The sequence below is a fragment of the Pteropus medius genome, unplaced genomic scaffold (assembly GCF_902729225.1).
Source record: "Pteropus medius unplaced genomic scaffold, Ma_sr-lr_union100, whole genome shotgun sequence".
Taxonomy (NCBI): domain Eukaryota; kingdom Metazoa; phylum Chordata; class Mammalia; order Chiroptera; family Pteropodidae; genus Pteropus; species Pteropus medius.
In genome coordinates, this window is record NW_024350924.1 from 5,466,585 (window position 1) to 5,487,995 (window position 21,411).

The 21,411-nt window shown below is 37.2% G+C and overlaps 2 protein-coding genes and 1 long non-coding RNA gene across 4 annotated transcripts in view; 1 reads left to right on the top strand and 2 right to left on the bottom strand.

The window, feature by feature from the left end:
• PHTF1 (putative homeodomain transcription factor 1) overlaps positions 1 to 2,673 on the bottom strand; it is a 43,380-nt gene extending 40,707 nt beyond the window's left edge. For both annotated transcript variants that reach the window (XM_039841247.1, XM_039841246.1), the window contains exons 1-3: positions 2,245 to 2,673; positions 1,873 to 1,951; positions 1,193 to 1,249 (exon numbers count right to left, since the gene is read on the bottom strand). In XM_039841247.1, coding sequence (XP_039697181.1) covers positions 1,193 to 1,249; positions 1,873 to 1,917 — 102 coding nt within the window. In that variant the 5' untranslated portion in view covers positions 1,918 to 1,951; positions 2,245 to 2,673. The remainder of the gene's footprint in view (positions 1 to 1,192; positions 1,250 to 1,872; positions 1,952 to 2,244) is intronic.
• A 120-nt stretch (positions 2,674 to 2,793) lies between these two features.
• On the top strand, positions 2,794 to 6,177 carry LOC120585060 (uncharacterized). Its single transcript, XR_005648204.1, has 2 exons — positions 2,794 to 3,179; positions 3,622 to 6,177. It is a non-coding gene; the product is annotated as an uncharacterized LOC120585060 (long non-coding RNA).
• The window catches only part of RSBN1 (round spermatid basic protein 1), a 39,199-nt gene continuing 23,005 nt past the window's right edge, over positions 5,218 to 21,411 (bottom strand). Inside the window, exons 3-7 of the mRNA XM_039841243.1 lie at positions 17,846 to 17,983; positions 17,407 to 17,549; positions 11,295 to 11,462; positions 9,885 to 9,993; positions 5,218 to 9,286 (exon numbers count right to left, since the gene is read on the bottom strand). Of these exons, the coding sequence (XP_039697177.1) occupies positions 8,813 to 9,286; positions 9,885 to 9,993; positions 11,295 to 11,462; positions 17,407 to 17,549; positions 17,846 to 17,983 (1,032 nt within the window). The 3' untranslated portion in view covers positions 5,218 to 8,812. The remainder of the gene's footprint in view (positions 9,287 to 9,884; positions 9,994 to 11,294; positions 11,463 to 17,406; positions 17,550 to 17,845; positions 17,984 to 21,411) is intronic.

Below are 21,411 nucleotides of genomic sequence, written 5' to 3' on the forward strand. Positions count from 1 at the left end.
CACAAAAGAATAACAGAGAATTTAGAGAGTTACGAAATATAATTTGGGCATTTATTCATCCTAACCCCATCTCCTATTAATATAAAAAATCAAGGACTATGCAAAATTGTGAAAACCTTAGCCAAGTACCATGTAGTTAAAACAACTTTCTAGCTGATTCGTCTATGAGAGAATGCACTCTAAAAGTGTTGGTTACATGTATATTTCATCAGCGAGACACACATCCCAGGTCCCAGTCCAAAGTGACTTGGACATAAAGAGAACTATTAAATTGTATTACATCCATATATGCATATTTTTTTAAATAAATGTTAATAGGTCTGCAGCAAATCTTTAAAAAAGGAAAGGTCCAAAAATATGAATCAGGCAGCCTTTATTCAGCACATTCTGAGAAAGTGAGACCCTGAATCTGTAGATTTAAGTACTAAAGTCCATAGAGAGAGACATTCTTTTAGGAACGAGGATGGCATTTAGGCCTTTCCACATCTCTCATGACTATCCAATTACTTTTAGCTACCAAGCAACCTTTCCATGACTAATTGGAAATACATGCTGACCCCACAACCCTGACTTCGGGACATTATTTACCCCCCCTCCCCTATTATAAATTAATAAATTGGCATTCTAAACACACAGATTTTTGGTTGCTTGGTTAGCATGAAATAACCCCAAGAACCTTGCTCAGTTCTAAACAGCAGTGTAGAAAAAAAAGTTTAAGAACTTGAAAAATTTAAGATCATACTCTAAACCAATAGTTGAAAAGGTGATTCAGGCCATAAGTGGATTTTATCTGGCTTTCAGGGGAAAGGGTAGGAGGGGCAGAGGAAGAGAATGCTCTAAAACAACAACAACAACAACAAAAAACCTGCATATTTCACATAAAAAAGTTAGATTTCCAGCTTCTCTTGAAAACTCTGATGCTCTGGCAATACTGGGCCTGCAGTGCCACAAAGTAAAACCGGCTGGAATTACAAGGCCAGAGTTACAAAGCCTTAGTTCCGTACATGTGCCATCTGCTTTCTAATTCATCATACACCAACCTCAAACTGAGGCCAAAGGTCATTTCTCATTCTGTTTGTAGTAATGTTTGCCTTATGCCATACGAAGTGAATAAGTGCAATTTTTTTAAAAGTACAATCTACTCTTTACATTAATGCAATAAACAAAGCTAGAATCAAAGAAATCAATTTACCTTAATCTGAGTCTGTTCGATTGACTTTTCCCATATCTGCTGATCATATGCTCCAATCTGAAACAGGAAGCAGGCTATTTAAATGATGCAAAGGAAATCCTTTCATTTAGGTCAAACCTCACAAAAGCCGTACACTATTAAATATCAGTATGATATCTGGAAAATGTTTACACTTCTCCGAGTTCAAATAAATTAATAGTTCCAAGGACTGTTTCCTTGAAAGTCCTAAGGTAGGTGGATCTAGAAGTAATTTAAAAAGCAACGTCCAAAATATTTCAAATATTACCTTAAAAGATATTTCCACTTCTTAAGGAAAACTAGAGAGGAATGAAAAGGTAAAGGACAACTCAATAAGATTTTGACAGTGCCATGCTGAGTGTGGAGATACAAGTTTCATGTCTGAAAAATGAGCAGTTTGATCAGAGGCAAACTTTCAAAGCATTGCTGGGACATTGTGTATGCAGCCTGGAGAAGGGAGGTGACTTGAAAATCTTACTCTAAGACCTGGAACTGGGTTTAAAAGCTCTAATGACCTTGTCCATCAGTTTTTCCATTTATGTTGAGAGCTATCATGTAAAGCTGCCTGGCACTATCAAGCGCAGGCGAAACTAACGTGAAATGCTTTGTGAGAGCTCAGTGCAAGAAGTCGTCTTTACACGTAAAAAAAACATTGACATTACCTTTTTTTGATACCACGATATAGCATCTCTCTCATTTGAGGCCATCTGTGTCTCCAGCCAGCCAGAGAATGGGATTTCACTGAAAAGGAAGGAAAACCAGTGAGACCAGCTGCTGAAAGGTACTCTCTCAGTTTGGGGAGAACTCAAAAACCGCTGCTCTCAGCCTCTCCGTGAGCTGCTGTCACTGTCCCTTTCTCCGGCTGTTTGCCAGGAAACAAAGCAAACCATAAAACACCTCTGGCGCAGTGGTGGCTGGAGAACCGTCTCTGCGCTATTTTACGCGACTATTCAAGGATACGGCGAGCGGGGAGGGCACGGCGCGGGCGCTGACCCGCCCCCAGGGCCCGCGGCTCCCCGGCGTCCGGCTCTCACCTGGCGTCCGCTGCCCGGCTGTCCGGCGGCCGGGACCGTCCTCTTTAGTGGCCCCGGCCCGGCCGTGAGGCCGGGGGCGAGGCGGCGGGCCCGGCAGGCCGCATCTTCCCCCCGAGGCGGAGTCGCCGGCGGGGCCGTTACCATGGAGACCGCGGAGCCCGCCGCAGCCCCGGAGGCAGCCTTCGGTACGCAGAACAGTCTGTTACCACAGACGCGGAGCCCTCCGAGCCCGACCTACGGGGTCACCCGACTGACCCCAAGATAAGCAAAGAAAGAACTGGGAGAGGAAGGGGATAAATGAGGGCGGGGCGTCTTCGCGGGCCACCTGTCGCTACGGCAACGGCAGAAAGCTTTGTGCCGGGCGGGAAGGGTCGGGGCCGGGAGGTGGCGGCTCCGGAGCCGCGGGGACGCGCCCTCGCCTGGCCGGCCGTGACTCAGCCGGGGAGCGGAGCGGAGCGGAGCGGCGGCAGCTCCGCAGACCCCGGGCGGCCCCGCCGCGGCTTCCGCTTTCCGGGTTTTGCCGCGAGGGTGGCTCCGCCCCCCGCCCGGGCCTTGCCCACAAGCCTCGGGCCCGGCTCGCGGATGGAGGGGCTGCGGGCCACACGGCAGCCAACGCCAACGGCAGCTACCCCGTCACCCAGCAGGTCGCTTCCTCCCAGTGACTTTCCCAGCCATCGACCGAAAGGCCACTCCCGTTATTCTAATAGTCCCCTGTCAGTTCTTTCTGCTTCGTTATTCGCTACCCGTCTGCCCTAAGGGGCTCTGAGCTCCACGAGGTCAAAGACTGCGGCCTGGCACGAGCCTGGCACATATGTTCTCAATCTCTGCTGAATGAACGAATGTTTTAATCGATTTACGCTGTGCCGGGACGAGAGGCCTGGCAGGCTGCGGCTTGGTTATTTCCATCCTCTCCCGCCCCTCAGCAGCTTTGAGACGTAAGCTTTCTGGTTGCTCAGGGGTAAGGGGAGAGCTAATTTTGGGGGGCAGTATCAGGGTACTTTCCCGAAGTTAAGGCAGAGGAAGGTGGCGGCGGGAATTGTTTATAGGTTAAGAATTCAAGCAGCCTGACAGGTCAGGAGAAAGTAACAGTTGCTCCCTAAGGTGAAGATTTAAGGATATGTAAATGAGGTTTTAAGCCGCCTTCCTCCTGTCTCCCTCCACCTCTTTCTATATATGTATTTGGAGAGATCATTAATGGAACACTGACCCCTAACAGCCATCTCACATCAAATGAAGCAGTATCCTTGCTTGCCTGGTGTGGCATTTGGGTCAGGTCAAGCTAATCACAGATAATGGTTAAACTAGCCACCTCTTCAAAAAGCCTAAGGAGTACCGTTCTAAATGTTTTGCATTTCTTATCCATTAAATCGACTTCAGGTGGATGTTATCCCCATCTTATGGATGAGGAAAATCGAGAAGATAAAAGTCCCACAGAACAAATTTAAAATTTCACCCAAGCTTGTTCTAATGTTGCACACACTGGCAGTGGTTTCTGCTTTCGCTTGGGGACAGCTTTCCCCTTGCTTACAGCTCATTCTGTTGGATTTCAAGACAAATGGCCAACTTGAGAAAAAAAACTGGATAAGACAAATGAAAAAGTCGTTTTTTGTGTATCTAAACATTTGCTTTAAGACATAAGTTACAATAGCAAAAACATTTTACTCCATTGCTTAGCATTCAGAAGGCTGGGAGGGGAGAAGGGTTGTGGAAGAACAGAATCAGGTAAATCACATTACAGCATAGTAAGCAGCAAATCATCTTTCAGCGGCCCCTTTACAAACTTTTCAGTGCTTCTTAAGGCTGCCACCGAACAAAACATGGGCTTTGAGCCCAGTACTGCACTCAAATGCCTGCTCCCACTAACAAACTAAGTGATCTTAGGCAATTTTTCAACCCGATAAGCCTGTTTTTCTCACCTGTATTACAGAGACTGTCTTGTTACCTTCCTACTAAAGGTTATGAGGATTAAATGAGATACCCTCGTATGTGGCCCACCACAATTACTCAGAAAACATTGGTTCCCTTCCTTTTCCTTTACAAATCAGAACCAAGGACTATCAGTGCTTAGGACAGGTCCCTCAACTCAAGTTTGCACAAAAAACTGATGAGGAAAAAAATTCCATTGCGTCATGTCACATGATACACCAATGACATCTGAAAAATCTATACACCACTTTCATTAACACTGTATGCATGCACTTAGGAAAATATCAACATCACCAGAATTAAAGATTGTCCTCATAAGTAGATATAAACCAATTTAAGCCGCAGGATACATAACTGCCTCAAATGCCAAGAGTGGTTTTTCTTTTTCCCCCAAACTAGTTATATCTCAATATGGATGGAATTTCCCCCAGATATCTATGACCTTTTCTTTAGAAAGAAAAGCCAGAGGATATTAGAAAATAATAAGGGACATAGAAGGGGGGATTAATACTTTACAGACAGGTTCCAGGCAGCTAGAATTCACATGTGCTATTCATTTTGTCATGAAACATCAGTAAAGGACAAATCAGACTTTGTTTATTAAAAAAATACTTTACAGGAAAAAAAAACCTCTATGCATTCCATTGTCCTATTTTACAAAGAAATAGCTTAACAATTTAACACACTTAGACAGCTACAAAAAAAGCACTGTTAAAAGATTATTCACACAAATTTAGATTTAAGACTATTCATTAAAAACCTTTTTAAAACACTTGTTAATGTCAATAAACAAACTAAGGCCACACAACGCAAATAGTCCACCAGGCAAATTATACATTTCACCTATATGCAAAGACCTCTTAGATAAATTAAAGCCACAGGAAAAAAAGTCTTAGCTGCCAATCAAAATGGAGTTTAGTCACGAAAAACACTATTACATGAAAATTTACAACATGTGATAGAAGTAGTACATAAGTATTTCTTTAGAGAGAATTGAAAAGTGCTATATTAAGAGACAGTGGTCTCAACTACATGCACAAGTGGATCCTAAAAAATGTATGAAGAGAATGGAAGGCCATAATATTTATGAAGAGATAGATACTTGCTTTTAAAGCAACAAACTTTCAGGATGAGGACAGGTCCCTTATATGCTAAAGAAAAACATGTCCTGTTCATTTCCTTAACTGCATGACCAATAAATACAGCTACAACCTGTTTAAAAAAAAAAAAAAAACTTAGAAATATGAACCTCTGGCATGTACTAGTGAAAGGTTCCTTTTTTAAAAACCCTGTAACAATAAAAGATTTATTAGAAACTCAATTATCCTGAAGGTATAAACACAAATTTTTAATGGCAAATACAGATGAAAATATAATGGGCTAATATTGATGATCAAGAAGATATTCACTAAAGGTTTTCTTGAATTTGAATCCTTTTCCTAAATTAGCTTTTTCTAGGCAATATTTATAGAGGAAAAGGCAATAAGCAAAAGTTTCTCCAGTCATTAAGTATGAACTTTATGCCTATTAAGACTGATGCAAGATGATGCAAGACATCTTTTCCTAAGGTTTAGTATTTTATTTAATAAGCTCCTTTTTCTGTTATCAAGGAGAAAGGGCACCTTTCAAAAGTCTTTAATTAAAAATAATAAAGTACCAGTGAAACAAATTGTTAAGTGCTGAATAACTAAGTTAAAAGTATAGTTAAACCTAAGAATTCATTTTTAAAGAGTTAAAACTTTGCAGGGGGAAACTCACATGTAGGGTTTTATTATTATTGCTTTATGAATTTGGAATACCTTTTGAATCATAATCCTACTCAGCGTATCTTGGTATAATTACAGAATGACTTCTGGGGCAGGGGGAAGACTTTTATCCTCATTAATGAATACTGTAAAATCATTCTAGTTACTAAGTTAGGAGTATTCATTTATTGGGTCCTTTCCATAAGCACATTTAAAAATATGTGCTCCACAAAACACTAAAACTTACAGCCACATTCTGCAAGTAATCTCAAAAAGCTGGCACAACAGATAACATACCAAAAAGGAAGATCAGCTTAAATTTCAGTTATAACTTCACTGCCATCACTACTTTACAAATCAGAAGACGCCAGTTTGCTCCATGCCTCACTCCACCAAACCAAATAATTTAATGATTTAGAAAAGCTGCAATCATTTGTATCGCTAGACTAGGATACAGCTTTGAAAGCAGTAAGAAACTCAACACTTGGGCTTTTATATTCATCAGTCTTTAAAGCATGCTATTAAAATCTAATACTCACTCACATAGGACATTTAGAGCTTCCAGATACATTACTAGCTAAATATTTCTCTCTCCATCCTATTGCAATTCTAACATACAATGAATTTATTAGTACATGATTTTAAACATTTTATACTCTTTTAATGTGTTTATATTGGAGGTGAGGGTAGAATGTTTTATTAAAGGAAAATGGGGATTTGCTTTTGATTGTAGGTCTTTGCAGATCCGCTGGTTCCTGAGTGGTTATACACAGTGCGGCTGTCAGGAGACAGTCTCCTTATTATCAGTGACCAGCTTAGATGACAGATGGCATCTGCTGGATGGCAAGTGGGGAAATCGGATCTTGGAAGACAAGAAAAATAAAAATAAAAAAGTTTTTGCTTTAGCAACCTTGTTGGTTCATGATTTTTTTAAAAAAGCAAATGTTGCCTGAGAAGAATTTTACTTTGCACAGCCTAGTAAAGCTCTATGAAATTCTTCTGGACAGAAAGACAAAAACCAGAAATAACCCAAGCCCACATACTTTGTGATTAACCCTCCCCACCATAACATAAAAACACCCTCCAAGGCAGATCTCTTAAAAACTAGTCTTGATAAACTAGAATTTACCCTAGAATTTATACCCAAGATTTAAAAACACCCCTGCAATAATCACATTACTTTTCATACCATTCTAATTACCTTATTTACAAAGATAACTAAAACCACCATCACTTTTCAATTCATAAATGGTTTACATTGAAATGTTTCTCTATTTGTCTTTATCCTTTTTAACAGAGAATACATACATTTACATATATATAAGGAATAATACAGATTCTAACTAATCACTGCAGTATTTGCTGATGGTTACTTTTCTATCGGTTTACACAGTGACCTCTATACTTTGCTAATATGCAATTAACTACACAACAATATTGCACAAAGTAATATTTATATAAGATTTAACCTATTTCAGAATATTTTAGAGAAAATTCGTATTTGATATTTTAAAAGATGCAGCTAAGTTTTCATGGTGACAGACATAATAAAGCAGCATCTTTTTTGCCTATGTTAATGTAAATATTTCAAATCCCACCCTCCAGGAAAAAAATCTCCAAATTGCACTATAGCCAGGTAGACGTAAGAATCTGGCCTTAGGTGTGGGGAGTACTCTTCCTTTAATAAACAAAAGGCCTATTTGTATTATTAACTAAGAGAAAGTATCACATTAACATTCTAAAATAATAGAAAGTTAAGACTACACTAGCTATATGAACTGTGCCTGTTTGAAAAAAAAAATTTTGAAACACTCAGGCACTAAGCATTGGGCTACTTGAAACTCTATGAAGTCTAGTGCCATATTCTTTATTAAAGAAGTAGCAACACAGTAATAGTAAATAAACCCAGGTATATTCACCAGTTAAAACTGTGACTTGAAGTGTTTCAACGATAGATTTTTATCATTAAGAGGTTGAGGCCCGGTGACAAGAACTGTTTCCTAAGTTTCACCTACAAAATATGGCAACCTCATCAGAAAGATTGATTTCATCCTCTAATTTTGATACTCATGATCAGTATAAGGAAGCAAAAGTATCCACACAAAACGTGAGGATGCCAGGAAGCAGAACAATAGAGTATCGTGTCAACATTATCTCTCTTACTCAAAATATCTTCCATAGTTACCAAGTATTCTAGAAAGATTAATGAACCATGGATAATGAACGACCAAGGACTATTCATCTTTAGGTATTTTTAATTGAAATATCCACTGGGCTTTTCATAACAGATACGAAAAAAACTGTTTGGATCGGAAAGTGCTGTGCTTTCCCTTCTGTTAGGAAACCAGAGAGCCACTGAATTTTCCTTAGAAACTACCTATTTTTTATGGTTGGAACTAAATAGCTTACTTGCCCATGTAGAAGATGCAGGAACTCTTTCCTGCAACTTATGCCATTTTTACTGTAGAAACCGAATGTGTGCCATAAAGACACAGTACTAAACCATAAATCTGATCTTCTATCATAAAAACAGCAAATATGGCAAGAGACAAGGCAAGATAAAATTAAGGGAAGTGAATAATTTAACAAATAAGAATCTGTTATTCCAGAGAGTTCTCGTTTTGATTTGAAGAAGAGATTGAATTGTTACCTCACACCTTAAAACAGAAAGTAGCAGCAGACCCACTATTACATACTGTACTAACGGGATAAGATACAACTCTTAACTTTGCATAATCTGTGTAAAAAAGATATGCTTGACATTTGTGGAATGTCATTTCTCTTTATAGAATTATAGGCAAGATTTCTCCAATAAAACTTAACTTAAGCCAGTTATAAAACTATAACTTCACATCAAAATTTAAAAAAGTTAAAAAATGTGTTTGAATATGTACACATCACACAGGAGTGTTCGAATGTTCCTGCAGATTGTGTTGCTGGTCAGAATCCAGTCTACTTTCCACTTTTAAAACGGGGATAGGCTGAGTCATCTGATCTTGCTGTAGATTAAGTTCTGATGAAGGTGGGAAGGAGGACGAAGCAGTTGTCAAAAGCTGTATTTCTGTGCACGTTTCTTCAGGGTCGGTTTTTACCCTCACGCACTGGGAGTCCACTTCTAATTCTCGCTTTCCAGTTAAATCACCGTCCATGGCAGAACTGCTTTCTACATTTTGAGTGGCTTCCACAACAGGGTGGTACTGTTTAAGCCTTATATGCCAGGCCAAGCTGCACACGGCCGACACCGTTTTGAACTGATGAATGACATTTCTCGGGATGAAGTAGATATCATTGTCGCAGAGCTGAATTCTAGCATAACGAATGCCTTCCCGCCTCATTTGGTTTAGTTTAGCTTCATCCACCCACTGCACACACTGGAGAGGAAAAAAGTTGCATGAGACTTTAAAATATCTAATGATTTAGTCAAATAAAATATAATTAGCACAGGAAAGCAGTCACGACAAAGTAAAGCTAAGCAATACTAAATGATATACGACTTTCTACAATTTCCTGTAATGCTTGACAATTTCCCACGTTTTACTACCTCTCCAGTAAAAAAGGACATGTAAAAGTCAGGACGGCCTGGGGAATCATCCAAAGTAGAGATAAAGAGCAATGTTCTTGGCAACACAGAAGTGCGACATTTACCTTGCTCCTTCAGTCCCTCACACTTCTGCAGGTGAGGCATCCAGTGCAATGCGGTTAACGACTGAGACTGCTTGCGGCCAGAACTGAGCAGCCCGGGCCCTCTGAGCACCCCCGCCCGGCATCCCCAAGGCTGAGGGATATTAAGCATTCTGCTCGGGAAGCTGTTTTAATAATGTTCAACACCTTCCACACACAGCCTTTAATTGTAATAAAATTAAATTCGCTATCCCATATATGGAATTATAAGATAAAATGCCAAATAAAATGGGTAAAGATACTTATTTCCAATATCCCAAAGAGTAATAAAAAAGCAAGAGTTGTTACCTGGGAAACCGGAGGTTCATGAAGGTCTAACTGAAGTCTCTGTACAACGTCAGCAAAATCCTCAGCATGAAAACAGATCACATCTTTGGTTATGCGAGGTTGGTCACTCCTAAGAGGAACACAGTTAAGTTATAGAAATAAGCACCTCATAGTGGAAAATGATGACACATTTCAGCTCTCCTGTTACTGGAAATGCTATTAGCACAGAAAGAGATGCACAGCTCCTAAGGACAAAGTATACATTTGCTTCTTTAATCAACTTTAAAAAATAAACAAAGCACTAATAAAGCTGTTTTTAAAAAGATTAGGTTTTACAAAACTAAAATGATGACTAAAAACAAAGTGACAATCCTCTTACCACTTTGCCCCACCAACTCAGTGCCACCCTGTAATGTTATCATCACGACAGAATCTCAGCCACACGAATGTCACACCTTCTAGTTTTCAAAGTGGAGCGGGGAAGATGAATGATTTTTAACCTGAAATAGTTATCGTTGAGCTATGACTAACTGCTACTTCTAAAAAAGGTCAAATCAAACTCTACAGGAATACTGAAGGCCTTGAAGTCATAAATATGAAAAACCAAGTTAAAAGAAGTTTTTTCAAAAGCTAAATTCTATGTTCTGAGCTCTGTTAAAACTGGACCCCAACTGGACGTAAAAAGGTGCAGCCACTATAGAAAACAGTATAGCAGTTCCTCCGAAACTGAAAAGTAGAATTATTTTATGACTTAATAATTCCGCCTCTGAGTATATACACACAAGACTGGAAGCGAGAACATGAAGAGCAGCCACAAGATGAAAGCAACCCAAGCATTATACTTATATGCCACATTTTATTTACCCATTCATCTGTCAGTGGACAGATGTCAGTGGACAGATGAATGGGTAAATAAAATGTGGCATATAAGTATAATGGAATACTCTTCAGCCTTAATAAGGAAGGAATCTGACACATAGTATACTATGGATAAACCAAGAGGCTATCATGAAACTTGAAGATACTATGCTAAACGAAATAAGCCAGTAACAAAAGACAACTGCTCTATGATTCCACTTATATATTTCAAGTAGTCAAATTCATAGAAACAAAGTAGAATGATGGTTAGTAGGAGCTAGGGGGAGAAGAGAAAAGGGAGTTATTGTTCATGGATACAGAGTTTCAGATTTGCAGAATGAAAAAGTTCTAGAGCTCTGTTTAACAATATGAATATAACACTACTAAACTACTGAACTGTACACTTAAAAATGGTTAAGATTTAAAAAAAAAAAAAGGTTAAGATTTAATTTTTAATTTGTTACATGTATTTTACCACGGTTTTTTAAAAAAGTGGTACCCAACCTTTTAAATCGAGTCCACATTTTCTTAGACAACATTAACCAACTTTGCAGTTGAGTTCCATTAACTTACCATTCACCAAACTGCACAGCTTTCAAAACCCCAACAGCAGCCGTACTCTGCCAGTCAAACCCCTGGCCTACATGATCAGCATGAGCTCTTGTCCTATCTTCAAAGAGGACTTCACGGGGTTCACTGGTCCGAGGTAGGTACTGGAGATTTTTAATTTCATTCATTGACCTGGAGGTGATTTGGTGTGAAGTAAAAGGTGGAGGACATTAATAGCAATAAGGTAAAAGTCTGCTAAAATACTCAACTTTAAATAAGGTAAGGGCTGAGAAGGTTTCAGTGACTTTGATCAGTAGCAATTAACACACTATATTGTAATGCTTAATGTGATTGCCTTCCTCTCTTGGTATGTCATGATAATATAGAAGCTATATCTTTAATTTGGCTCAAATTTAGTATTTGAATATATAAAATTAGTTGCGTAGCAACAGAAAATACAATTCCAACTTTGAGGCTCCATGTTTCTTTACCCTGAGTCATTTTCAACTCTCAAAACATTCTACTAGACTTGACTCAAGACGGCAAACTGAGCATCTATATGATCTCCTTCCACATTAAAATGAAAAAGCCTCCTTCACACTAATATGATATGGGTTGGGGAGAGTAGATAGGGAAATGGATGGGAGTACAGATGCAAAAGAATTGGCTGTGACTTGATAATTGCTGATACTGAATACATGGAAGTTTATTGTATTATCTTCTGCTTTTTTATGTGCTCAAAAATTTCTAAACATAGTAATCTAAAGGTGAGATAAGAGAATAAATAAGAAGCAACAGAGGAAATAAACTGCTGAATACAAAATAACAACAAATTACTGAAAGATGGAAAATTATTGAAAGTGTCTTAGACTAATAAAACTGAGCAGAAAAAGCCACAGGCGTAGAATACAAAAGAAGGGAAGCAGCTGAAAAGACAGCATGCCTGCCCAAAAGATCCTGGAGAAGCCCAAGTCAAAAAAATTTTAAAATGGCCAGGTATAATGATGATAATTGGACAGAAATGAAGTATGGCTTAGAAAGAGAGAATTACAGGGAAATTCTGCAAATAAACCAGTCACCTGCCACCCCGATGCATAGAAATGTGGACAGTCAGGCGTTTAGCCCCATGGAGAAGATTATGAGTGACCCACCCAGCAGCCGTCACTCATTTTTATTTTCCTGACAGAACTCTGATTTTCATTCGGCATCTGTTCCTACCCAATACGTGACCTCATTCACAAGCTCCAGAGGTACAGCCTCATGAGTCCTAGCGAATTGTGCTCATTCCCCTGCCACTGACTGATTTAGGAATGGGCATGAACTGATCCCGGCTAACGGTATGAAAGCAAATCTACTAAGGAGACTTTTAGGAAGTTTCCTAGATCCAAAGAAAGAAGTGAAAGAAAGAAAAGGTAGTCTCTTCTTCTGTTAGGTATAACCAGATCCAGGTGTTATGCCTAGAACTGCAACAGGCATCTAGCAACCATAAAGGAAGCCATTGTGAGTGCAAAAGTCTAGGCAAAGAGAATGGCAGAGCAGAAAAAAAAAGAAAAAAAAAACTGGTTTCTTGATAACACAGAGTTGCTGATCACACGGTACCTAGAGACAACCTCTCTGGACTTGCTGATACACAGCTTGACATTTAATTTTATGAACCAGTTTGAAGATTTTTTTGTTGCTTGTAGCCAAAAGCATCCTGATGAACTGTCACCCCCCAAAACTCTGCATGTTCTTCTCTACACACACTGAACTTATCAATGAATAGACAGACTAACATCTGGCATTTGGACATATTCTTTAATGTCCAGTTCTATGCCTGTTAACCCTAAAGTGAATCCTACTATTTGACAAGCCTCCCAGAACTGTATATAGAATGCTCAGTAATCCTAATGCTTTCTTTCTAAATAAGAATGGGTCAACCAAGAATTGCCAGATATGTGAAGACAGCCTACAGCAGCCTAACAGAGAAAGGCCAAAATAATACTGAAATTTAAGAATTCAAAAGAAAGGTTAAAAGGCAAAGTCAAATAAATGTCCCAAAAGCAAAAAGATAAGTAATAGAAAATATGAGGATAATCAAACTGAGAGGTCTATTATTCAACCAACAATGGTTTCAGAAAGAAAGAAATAGAGAAAATGAAAAGATTACGAAAGCAATTAAGCGAGAAAAATTCCCAGAAATGAAAGGAGACATGAATCTTTAAATTTAAGGGACCTACCAAACAACAAAAAGGATTAAAAATTAAGAAAGACCCAAACCAAGATAATATCACTGTGAAATTAAGCTTTCAGAGAAGAAAAAAAATAGGTACATACAAAAAAAAAATTATAGTGGCTTAATATTAAGACTTTTGATAAACCATATTAGATACCAGAAGACAGTGAAGCAATGTTAAAAATTCTTAGAGAAAATATCATCTCTGGACTCCAGCTAAACTATCAATTATATTTAATGACAGAAAAAAAATTTTATGCACATAATGACTCAGAATACCTTCCTCTTCTTGATTACTTGAGAATGTGCTCAAACAAGAGAAGGAAATAAACCTAGGAGGACAACCGTGGGTTAATGCAGAAAAGCATTAAATGGCAAGTCCTAGGTTGACAACTGTGAAATAAGCTTTCACATTGAAGTAAGAGAACACAGAGCTCCAAAAGACTTCCAGGTAAAAAAGTGATGTGTGAGAGCAGATAGTATGATTAAAATTCTGGATTCTTGAGGATATGATAAAAGCACAGAGTGTAAGGTAATTACCAATACTCTTGCCCCAAAAGAGGCTGTGTAAGAAAGCCAGAGCTGAAGTCATAGTCACAGAGGAGAAAGTCAGTGTGATTCAAGGAGAAAGTAATGTATGCATCTTAAGCATCGGAATAGACGATATTAGAGATATGGTCAAGAAAAGTGTATGCTCCCCCTGCCCCCGCCAAAAAAAAGGGGCAATCAGAAACTTCAGGGAAAACAGAACATTTAAAAAAAAAAATCAGCACAATCCAAATATGAAAGAAACTAAAATATGGATGATTTTCAGTATCTAGGTTAAATATAGGAAAGAAAGATCCATTTGTGTATTATTCCTCTGAGTGATAACAAAATACTGGAACCTTAGAATATAGCCCACTATTTGGGTCTATAGTAAACTTACATTTATTGCCATTTATTTGCTTTCAAATTTTAGAATATACCTATTGACAAAGCATAGAAATCCTAATTAGTTTTAAAGCAGAATAGATTAACCTCACCAATGTCTGAGCACAGCCAAAAAAAGGAAGACGGAGGAAGAGGGTAAAATAGGGGTCATTAATTATTTGGAGAACAGGTGAAAGGAAGGAATCCCTATCTGTCATACCAAGAAATTAACAAATTTCCTGTCAAAGCCTTAAAACAAAACAGAACAAAAAGGCATTAAAAACAAATGTCTTTTGCTTCTGGCAAAAAAGTATTTGCTTCTGGAGGGAATGGTGGACAAGATTTTTGTTATAAACTCTCTTGTACTATTTGATTTTTAAAAACCCCGTGTATGTGTTTCTTTAACTCTAGAGTTCATAAATTCAAAGATCATCTTCAATAATAGTGCCCTTGATAACTGGACAACTTCTCACACTGATTCCACCATTTTCAGTAACAGAATGTTCTCATTAACACAAAAAGATGACATTCATGTTTAAGTTATGATTTATTCACTCTAGTTCAAAATGCTTCTGAATGCCTCACTGAAGAATATTTAATTTCTACAGAAATAAAATTTGAGAGCACCTCAGATTAGTGGAGAAATAAATTATTAAATACATGATGTTGTTATAACTGCCTAAGTACTCAGAAAAAATGCTAAATCTCTCCCTCTACACAGAAATCAATACCGGGTAGGTAAAATATATAAATACTAAAATCGCAGAAGTACTAGGAGAAAATGTAGGTGAATATTTTATAATACTGAATGAAGAGAAGGCCTTGCTATGCCTGCCACTTAAGAGAGAAACCTCAGAGGAAAAGGTAGACCTGACAATATATAAACAAAAATTTCATGAGTAAAGGAAAAAAAAAAGTGAGTGAAGAAAAAACTGAAGCTAAAAGGAAAAAGAAAAATTTACAACATATGAAAAAGAAGTTAATAGTCATAATATATAGGGAATTTTTACAAATGAAAAACACCCCAATAGAAATATGGATAAAGGAAATTAAAAGGGAATCACAAAAGAAGAAATACAAACCATTCAAAGAAAAACAAATTAAAATTGGGCATTTTTGTTCAATAAGATTAACAAAGTTAAAAAGAATGTTAGTGGAGAGTGTGCAGAAAAGGGTACTATCTTACTGTATAAGAAGGAGTATGATTTGGTACATTTCTGGGAGTCAGTTAGAAATGTGTATATACTTTGAGCCTTTAGGAATTTCTATTAAGAAAGCAAACATATATATATGCACAAAGACTATATGTATCTGCCTACCTACCAACCAGCCAGCCAGCCAGCCAGCCAGCCAGCCAGCCAGCCAGTGATGTGTTATATAACAACTGGCTACAGTGGGGAATGGCTGATTTGGGCTGATGTTCCGACTTCTGTGGTATAAATAAATACTCCTAGTCTATGGCCAATTTCAAGCGACTAACGTGACCTCACTCAATGTGGAACTGGAAGGCTAATAATGGCCTGTGAGTCAGTACAAACTGGCTTCAGCACACCATCATGTTTGTCAAAATACTGTTTATACTGAAAAAATTAGAAACAATTTATACTAATAAAGAAATGGTTAAATAAATCGTGATACAACCATACAGTGAAAATGACATAGCCATTTAGAAATGATAATATGGCTGTATTTTAATATAACGCATAAACCTAAGAAAAAAAGTTTTAAAAGATCATATAAAGAATGAGTTAATTTATGTACAAAAAAAATTATGAGTACATATAGACTAAAATTTGAAAGGTTAATATATCTAAATGGGTGGGATTATGGGCATTTTCTGCCTTTTTACTTTTATCTATAATCTAAATTTTTAAGTTTATAATAATCAGGAAACAATGGTCATTTCTTTTCTACAAAGAATATAGAACAAAAAATATATATACAGTGCTTAAGAATTTAGAAGTTTAAGTTTCATCATCATGCTGTACAAGAACTGCTGTGGTCCAGCAATGTGCCCATGTTTTGGTTTACTGCCAGGTTTTACCATACTGCCACCTTGCATTCATATTAGTTTCTTACGAAGTGTTTTCACGCTATTATCTCAAGTATCTTAGGTTACTCCATACTTAACTCTCATGTCATTCTCCTTAAGGTAAGGTCTAGACTTGTCCATTATAAATCATTGGGTACTTATTTTAAGTTGCTATTTCCACAGGCTAAACAAATAGAAATCATTTTCAAGTATCATTAAATTTTCATAGAACAAGTTAATCTACATTTATTGTGTCTGAAAAACAAAATACGTTAGCCCAATATGAATTATTATGGAGAATAATACATTATTGGTTTCATTCAGCAAACACTGATCACCTGCTATGTGTCATGAAAACAGAAAGACTAAAATTTAGTAAAACACAAAAACATGTAAACAGATGATTACTGAACAGAATGATGTGAGCCCAGAGATGGAACAATTAATTGTATAAGGGAACAAAGAAAAGAAAGCTTCACAAAGAAAGTAACAACCGAGTAAAGGTTTGAAAGCTACTAAGAGTTTGCCAGGTAGAGAGGTAGATGGAGGGAATGCCATTCCAAGTAAAAAGAACGTGCAAAGGCCCAGAGTTGTCAAAGACCCTCGTTTGGAAGCTGAATTCAGTGTGGCTGGAGTGGACTAGAAGCAGATACACCTAGAAGAGGCACTGCTGGGGCCAGGTTATAAAAGATCCTTACAGACCACACAAAGGAGTTTGGACTTTTATCTTTCAGGAGGTTAGGGCCCAAGTTTTAAGAAAAGTAAAAATTCAATTTGTTTTTTAGGAGGATGCCTTACTCTGATGATTATGTGAGTCAACTGGACTAAGGAAATGACCACTGGATAATTTACTTAAGACAGCTCTTCAAAAAATCTAGACAAATGATGTTCAAACTATGCTTAGTTCTCCATAATTTTTTCACAAACAATTGACTGAAAAAAGTGCTTTTGCTAATTTGAGAAAAATAAATGTTTACCGTCGTCTTTTGAAGGGTGACTTTGGCATATCTGCTGTAGGGATCATCTGCTCCCCTGGCCTGACCCACATGATAGGCCCATCATCACTCTGGGACCTACACTGGAGTCGGAGGCTGGAAAGTGTACCCCAGGGCAAAGTCATCTAGAGTCAGATGAATGAGTCGCATTAAAACAATTTTTTAGACAATTTACAAGTAAACTCCCCACCCAAAAGAAAGTTCTAGGAAGCTTATTTTGTTTGTATATATGAAAAAATAAATGTTACATTAAATAGTAATTTATACGTACAAAAGAAAATTGAAGCTAGGTATTCTGTACCAATAATTTTCTAAACATTTCTATTCAAAACATTGGGTAAAATTTCATTTTAACAGAAAAGATTAGCTTAATACTTTTTAATAAAAAGTGTCCCTTTTGATACTATGAATTAACACTCACTTTCAGAAATGGTGATTCTTCTAACATATCAAGGAACTCTGGGAAATAATCACCAACTTCTTCATCTACTGCTCCAACAAGACTTATCTGCCGCATAGGACCTGCGCGGTAGGTGCCACAGCAGTACGTCCTGTTGACCTGAGATAAAACGAAAGAGGGGGGAGAAAGGCTGAATTATACTGTAATATAATTAAATAGAATAGGGCATTATTTCCAATGCTGCTATTTCTTCTACACACTAAAAACTCAATGGTCAAATTCAATGGTCAGTACCTTGGATAAAATTAACAGTTACAGAAAAGTACCCTAGCACACTGACAAATACATTGATATGATATATGCCAAAAATAGAAATTTCAAAGTGCAAGTTAGTCTATGGTCCCAACATCTCAAATAAATACTGAAAATATTAGGATATACTTAAAACTTTTCTGAGAATAATGATCTTTGAACTTTATGAACACTTTAAAGTGATCTTTACTTAGAAACAATCGGTATAAACAATAAAATTGGCAAGGCAGGCAGAAAAATAAAAGACCACGGTCAGATCAATCTTCCAAATTTGTTTTGTACTCCCCAGCTTGACAGCCCTCCCATCAGGCCAGAAACCAGGCTGACTATTCCCAAACCTAACCTCCCACTACTAAAGGTAATATAATGCCTACTTCCTTATAAGATCCTCTATGCTAAGTAGGCTGATCTTTTTCTCTACCCAGCTTATGCTAAACTTATTTCTACCTGCAGTGATTTTTCTCTTGAATCTGCCCTCTTGGAATGTCCTCTTTTCTGTCAACCCAAATCTTATCTATCTTTCAAAGGTCAGTTCAAGACTTCTGTTCTTCTGGAAGCCTTCCTGATCACCCTTCATGATCTTTACCTTTTGTGAAGTCTAATGTTACCTGCAAGCACATAAACATTTTCTCTTTATTAACTCTTTAGTGAATTTAGGGCACATTCTATACAAATCTGTAGCCTGGAGAATCCTATCACTCAAATGAATCTACCAACTGATTCAATACAATTTGATATTACTCTTTTAGTCATTTCATGTATGTTTTATACTGCTACCTCCAATTTAGAATGTTTCCAAAAGTTAGAAACAGATCCTGTGCATACAGACGACTAGCCTAAAAATGTTGGATTCTAACCATGATTTTCACCTTAAATCGGTAACCTAGCATTTCTACCTTAGTTAAGATACAGATTAAATTGAAAAGCTTAACATATAGTTGTACCTTTGTAAGTGGGTCTCTATTAAACATTAAAAAAATAATAATAAATTGCTACTGTTTTAAATGCCATCTATTTTGCCTCAATAGAAAGCATACATGGCCAGCTAGCATTTCTTACACAGTTCTTTACTAGTAGACTTCTTTAGCAGCATTTTCAGAAACTCACTATTTTTTTCCATAGACAATTTAACATTACTGCCACACATACATACAGAAAAAAGGTCTTGGATGTTGTTCTCAAATAGGAGGGACTGATTTCTTAATTCTTTACAAACTTTCCCCCAAGGTTACCCAAGGTCATCAACAGCCTAGATCAGAATTACCTTGCATCTATTTGCATGAGCTACCTTCTATTCTTTGTATAATCATCATGCTATAAAAGCTAGGGGAGGCAGACTGGGAAAGAAGATGATCATGGGATAGAGAGATAAAGAAGGGGAAGTAAGGGACCTTTTCTAAAAGCATTATTCTAACTATTCTAAGCCAAACACCCTAAAAAGATTAAAAAAAGATTTAACCTTCATTACCAGTTCTTGGAATTGTATGTGTTCAAGTGTAATAAGAAATAGCAAGTGTAAATATATATATGCCTTACTGTTAAAGTGTACAACTGAAACTTACTGGATTTCATTAACCAATATCACCATAAATAAAAAAAAAATAGAAATAAATAAGAAATATCAAGTCTCTCCCAAATACCTCTTGCAACGATCTCCAATTATCAGAAATTCCTTTACCTAAAAAGACTTTCAAACTATACATGATGGTGGCAATTTATGTGAGAAATATCCTAAAGACTTATCACAATTTAAAACTCATGTAACTAAAGACCAGTCCTGAAGAAGTGTACTGCCAAGTGGTAATTTTCAATTTATTTGGTCTGCTAGTTTTGAGATTATGTAACTTTTAATGCATTATTAATTTGAAGTAATTCACATTAAATTATGTACACAAAGTGAGACTGAATTAATAATTTTATATCATTATACTCCAAGTTTACCTAATTTAAATACCACTAAACTTAAGAGCACTGAACTTGAAGACAACTTAAAAAGGCAAATACCTATGATAATTAATATGGTATGAATAAATATAAAGCATCCCTTCCTGTCTGGAAAGAGAAAGTAAACCTAAAAAGGAGAAGTATTAAGTTGATGTTTGATGAGGCTAGAAATGAAGCAATCAGCGATTAAACTCTGCCCCCTCTAAAAAAAAAAAGTGACAGTAGCAAAGCTTATTAAAGAATGTCTATCACATGAGTAAAAAAAAAAAAACTAATAAGTGCTAATGTTTGTGGGGTATTTAAATAATTAACAGCATAGGTTTAAGATGGACAGCATTTATGACCAGAAATTCAACAGGCACCAACTATGTGACATTAAAGCCAAACTAGCAAACTACAAATTATCCCCCAGTATCTATTCTACCCTTCTTTTATGTAAAAAAACTTCCTGGGCGCACAGCTGAGCTAGGCTCCTTGGCAGCAAGTGTAGCTTGATCTGGCCAATGAGATGCTAGCCTAAGTTACAATGCCAATTTGCAGAGCATGTCTTTATAAGTAATCAGCCTGCTCTCCACTTTTTCTCTTTTGAGGGCCAGGTTCAACCATGCATATGACAACAATGAACAGACGGCAAAATTTAAAAACAGAAGGAAAGTAGAATCCTGGATATCACAGAACACAGTTCCTTACCTTTGGACTCCACAGAGAAACTTTCATTTTGTTCTAGTCACTGTATGTGAGGTCCCTTTGTTATGGTAGTTTGGCCTATATCTTTTATACTTTGTACTGAGGGAGGCAATTCTCTGTGTTGCACAGATAACGTCTGGACTAATATCTCCTACTCTGGGCTAAAAAAAAAAAAATGGTACTAGAGCACACCCAAAAGAGAACAATTTAAGATTGCTCTTAAATTGTGACTTGAAAATCATACAAACTGGAGGAAGAGTAAAGAAATTAAAAGTATTTCAAAAGCATTCAACTTGAAAAGATTAAAGCGAGGACACAACACTCTTAAAATATTTGGAAGCTTATCACAGAAGAGACTTAAACAACCTCGAATAAAGGAGAAACTATAGGCAAGTCGGTATCATTATTTTTAATAGAAGTTTATTGTACATTATATACCAGCCACTTGTCCTGAACACAGATACAGCATAGTAGACCCGTTCCTGGCCCCTGGAAGCTTACAGTCTAGTAGGGAGAGGCAGACAGTAATCTAAACAAATATTATGAACTGTGACAAGTCTCTGGAATGGAATGTATAAGACCCTATGAAAGAGAACACTGATCTAGAAGATAGTGTTCTTCAAAGTAACATTGAGATAAAATCT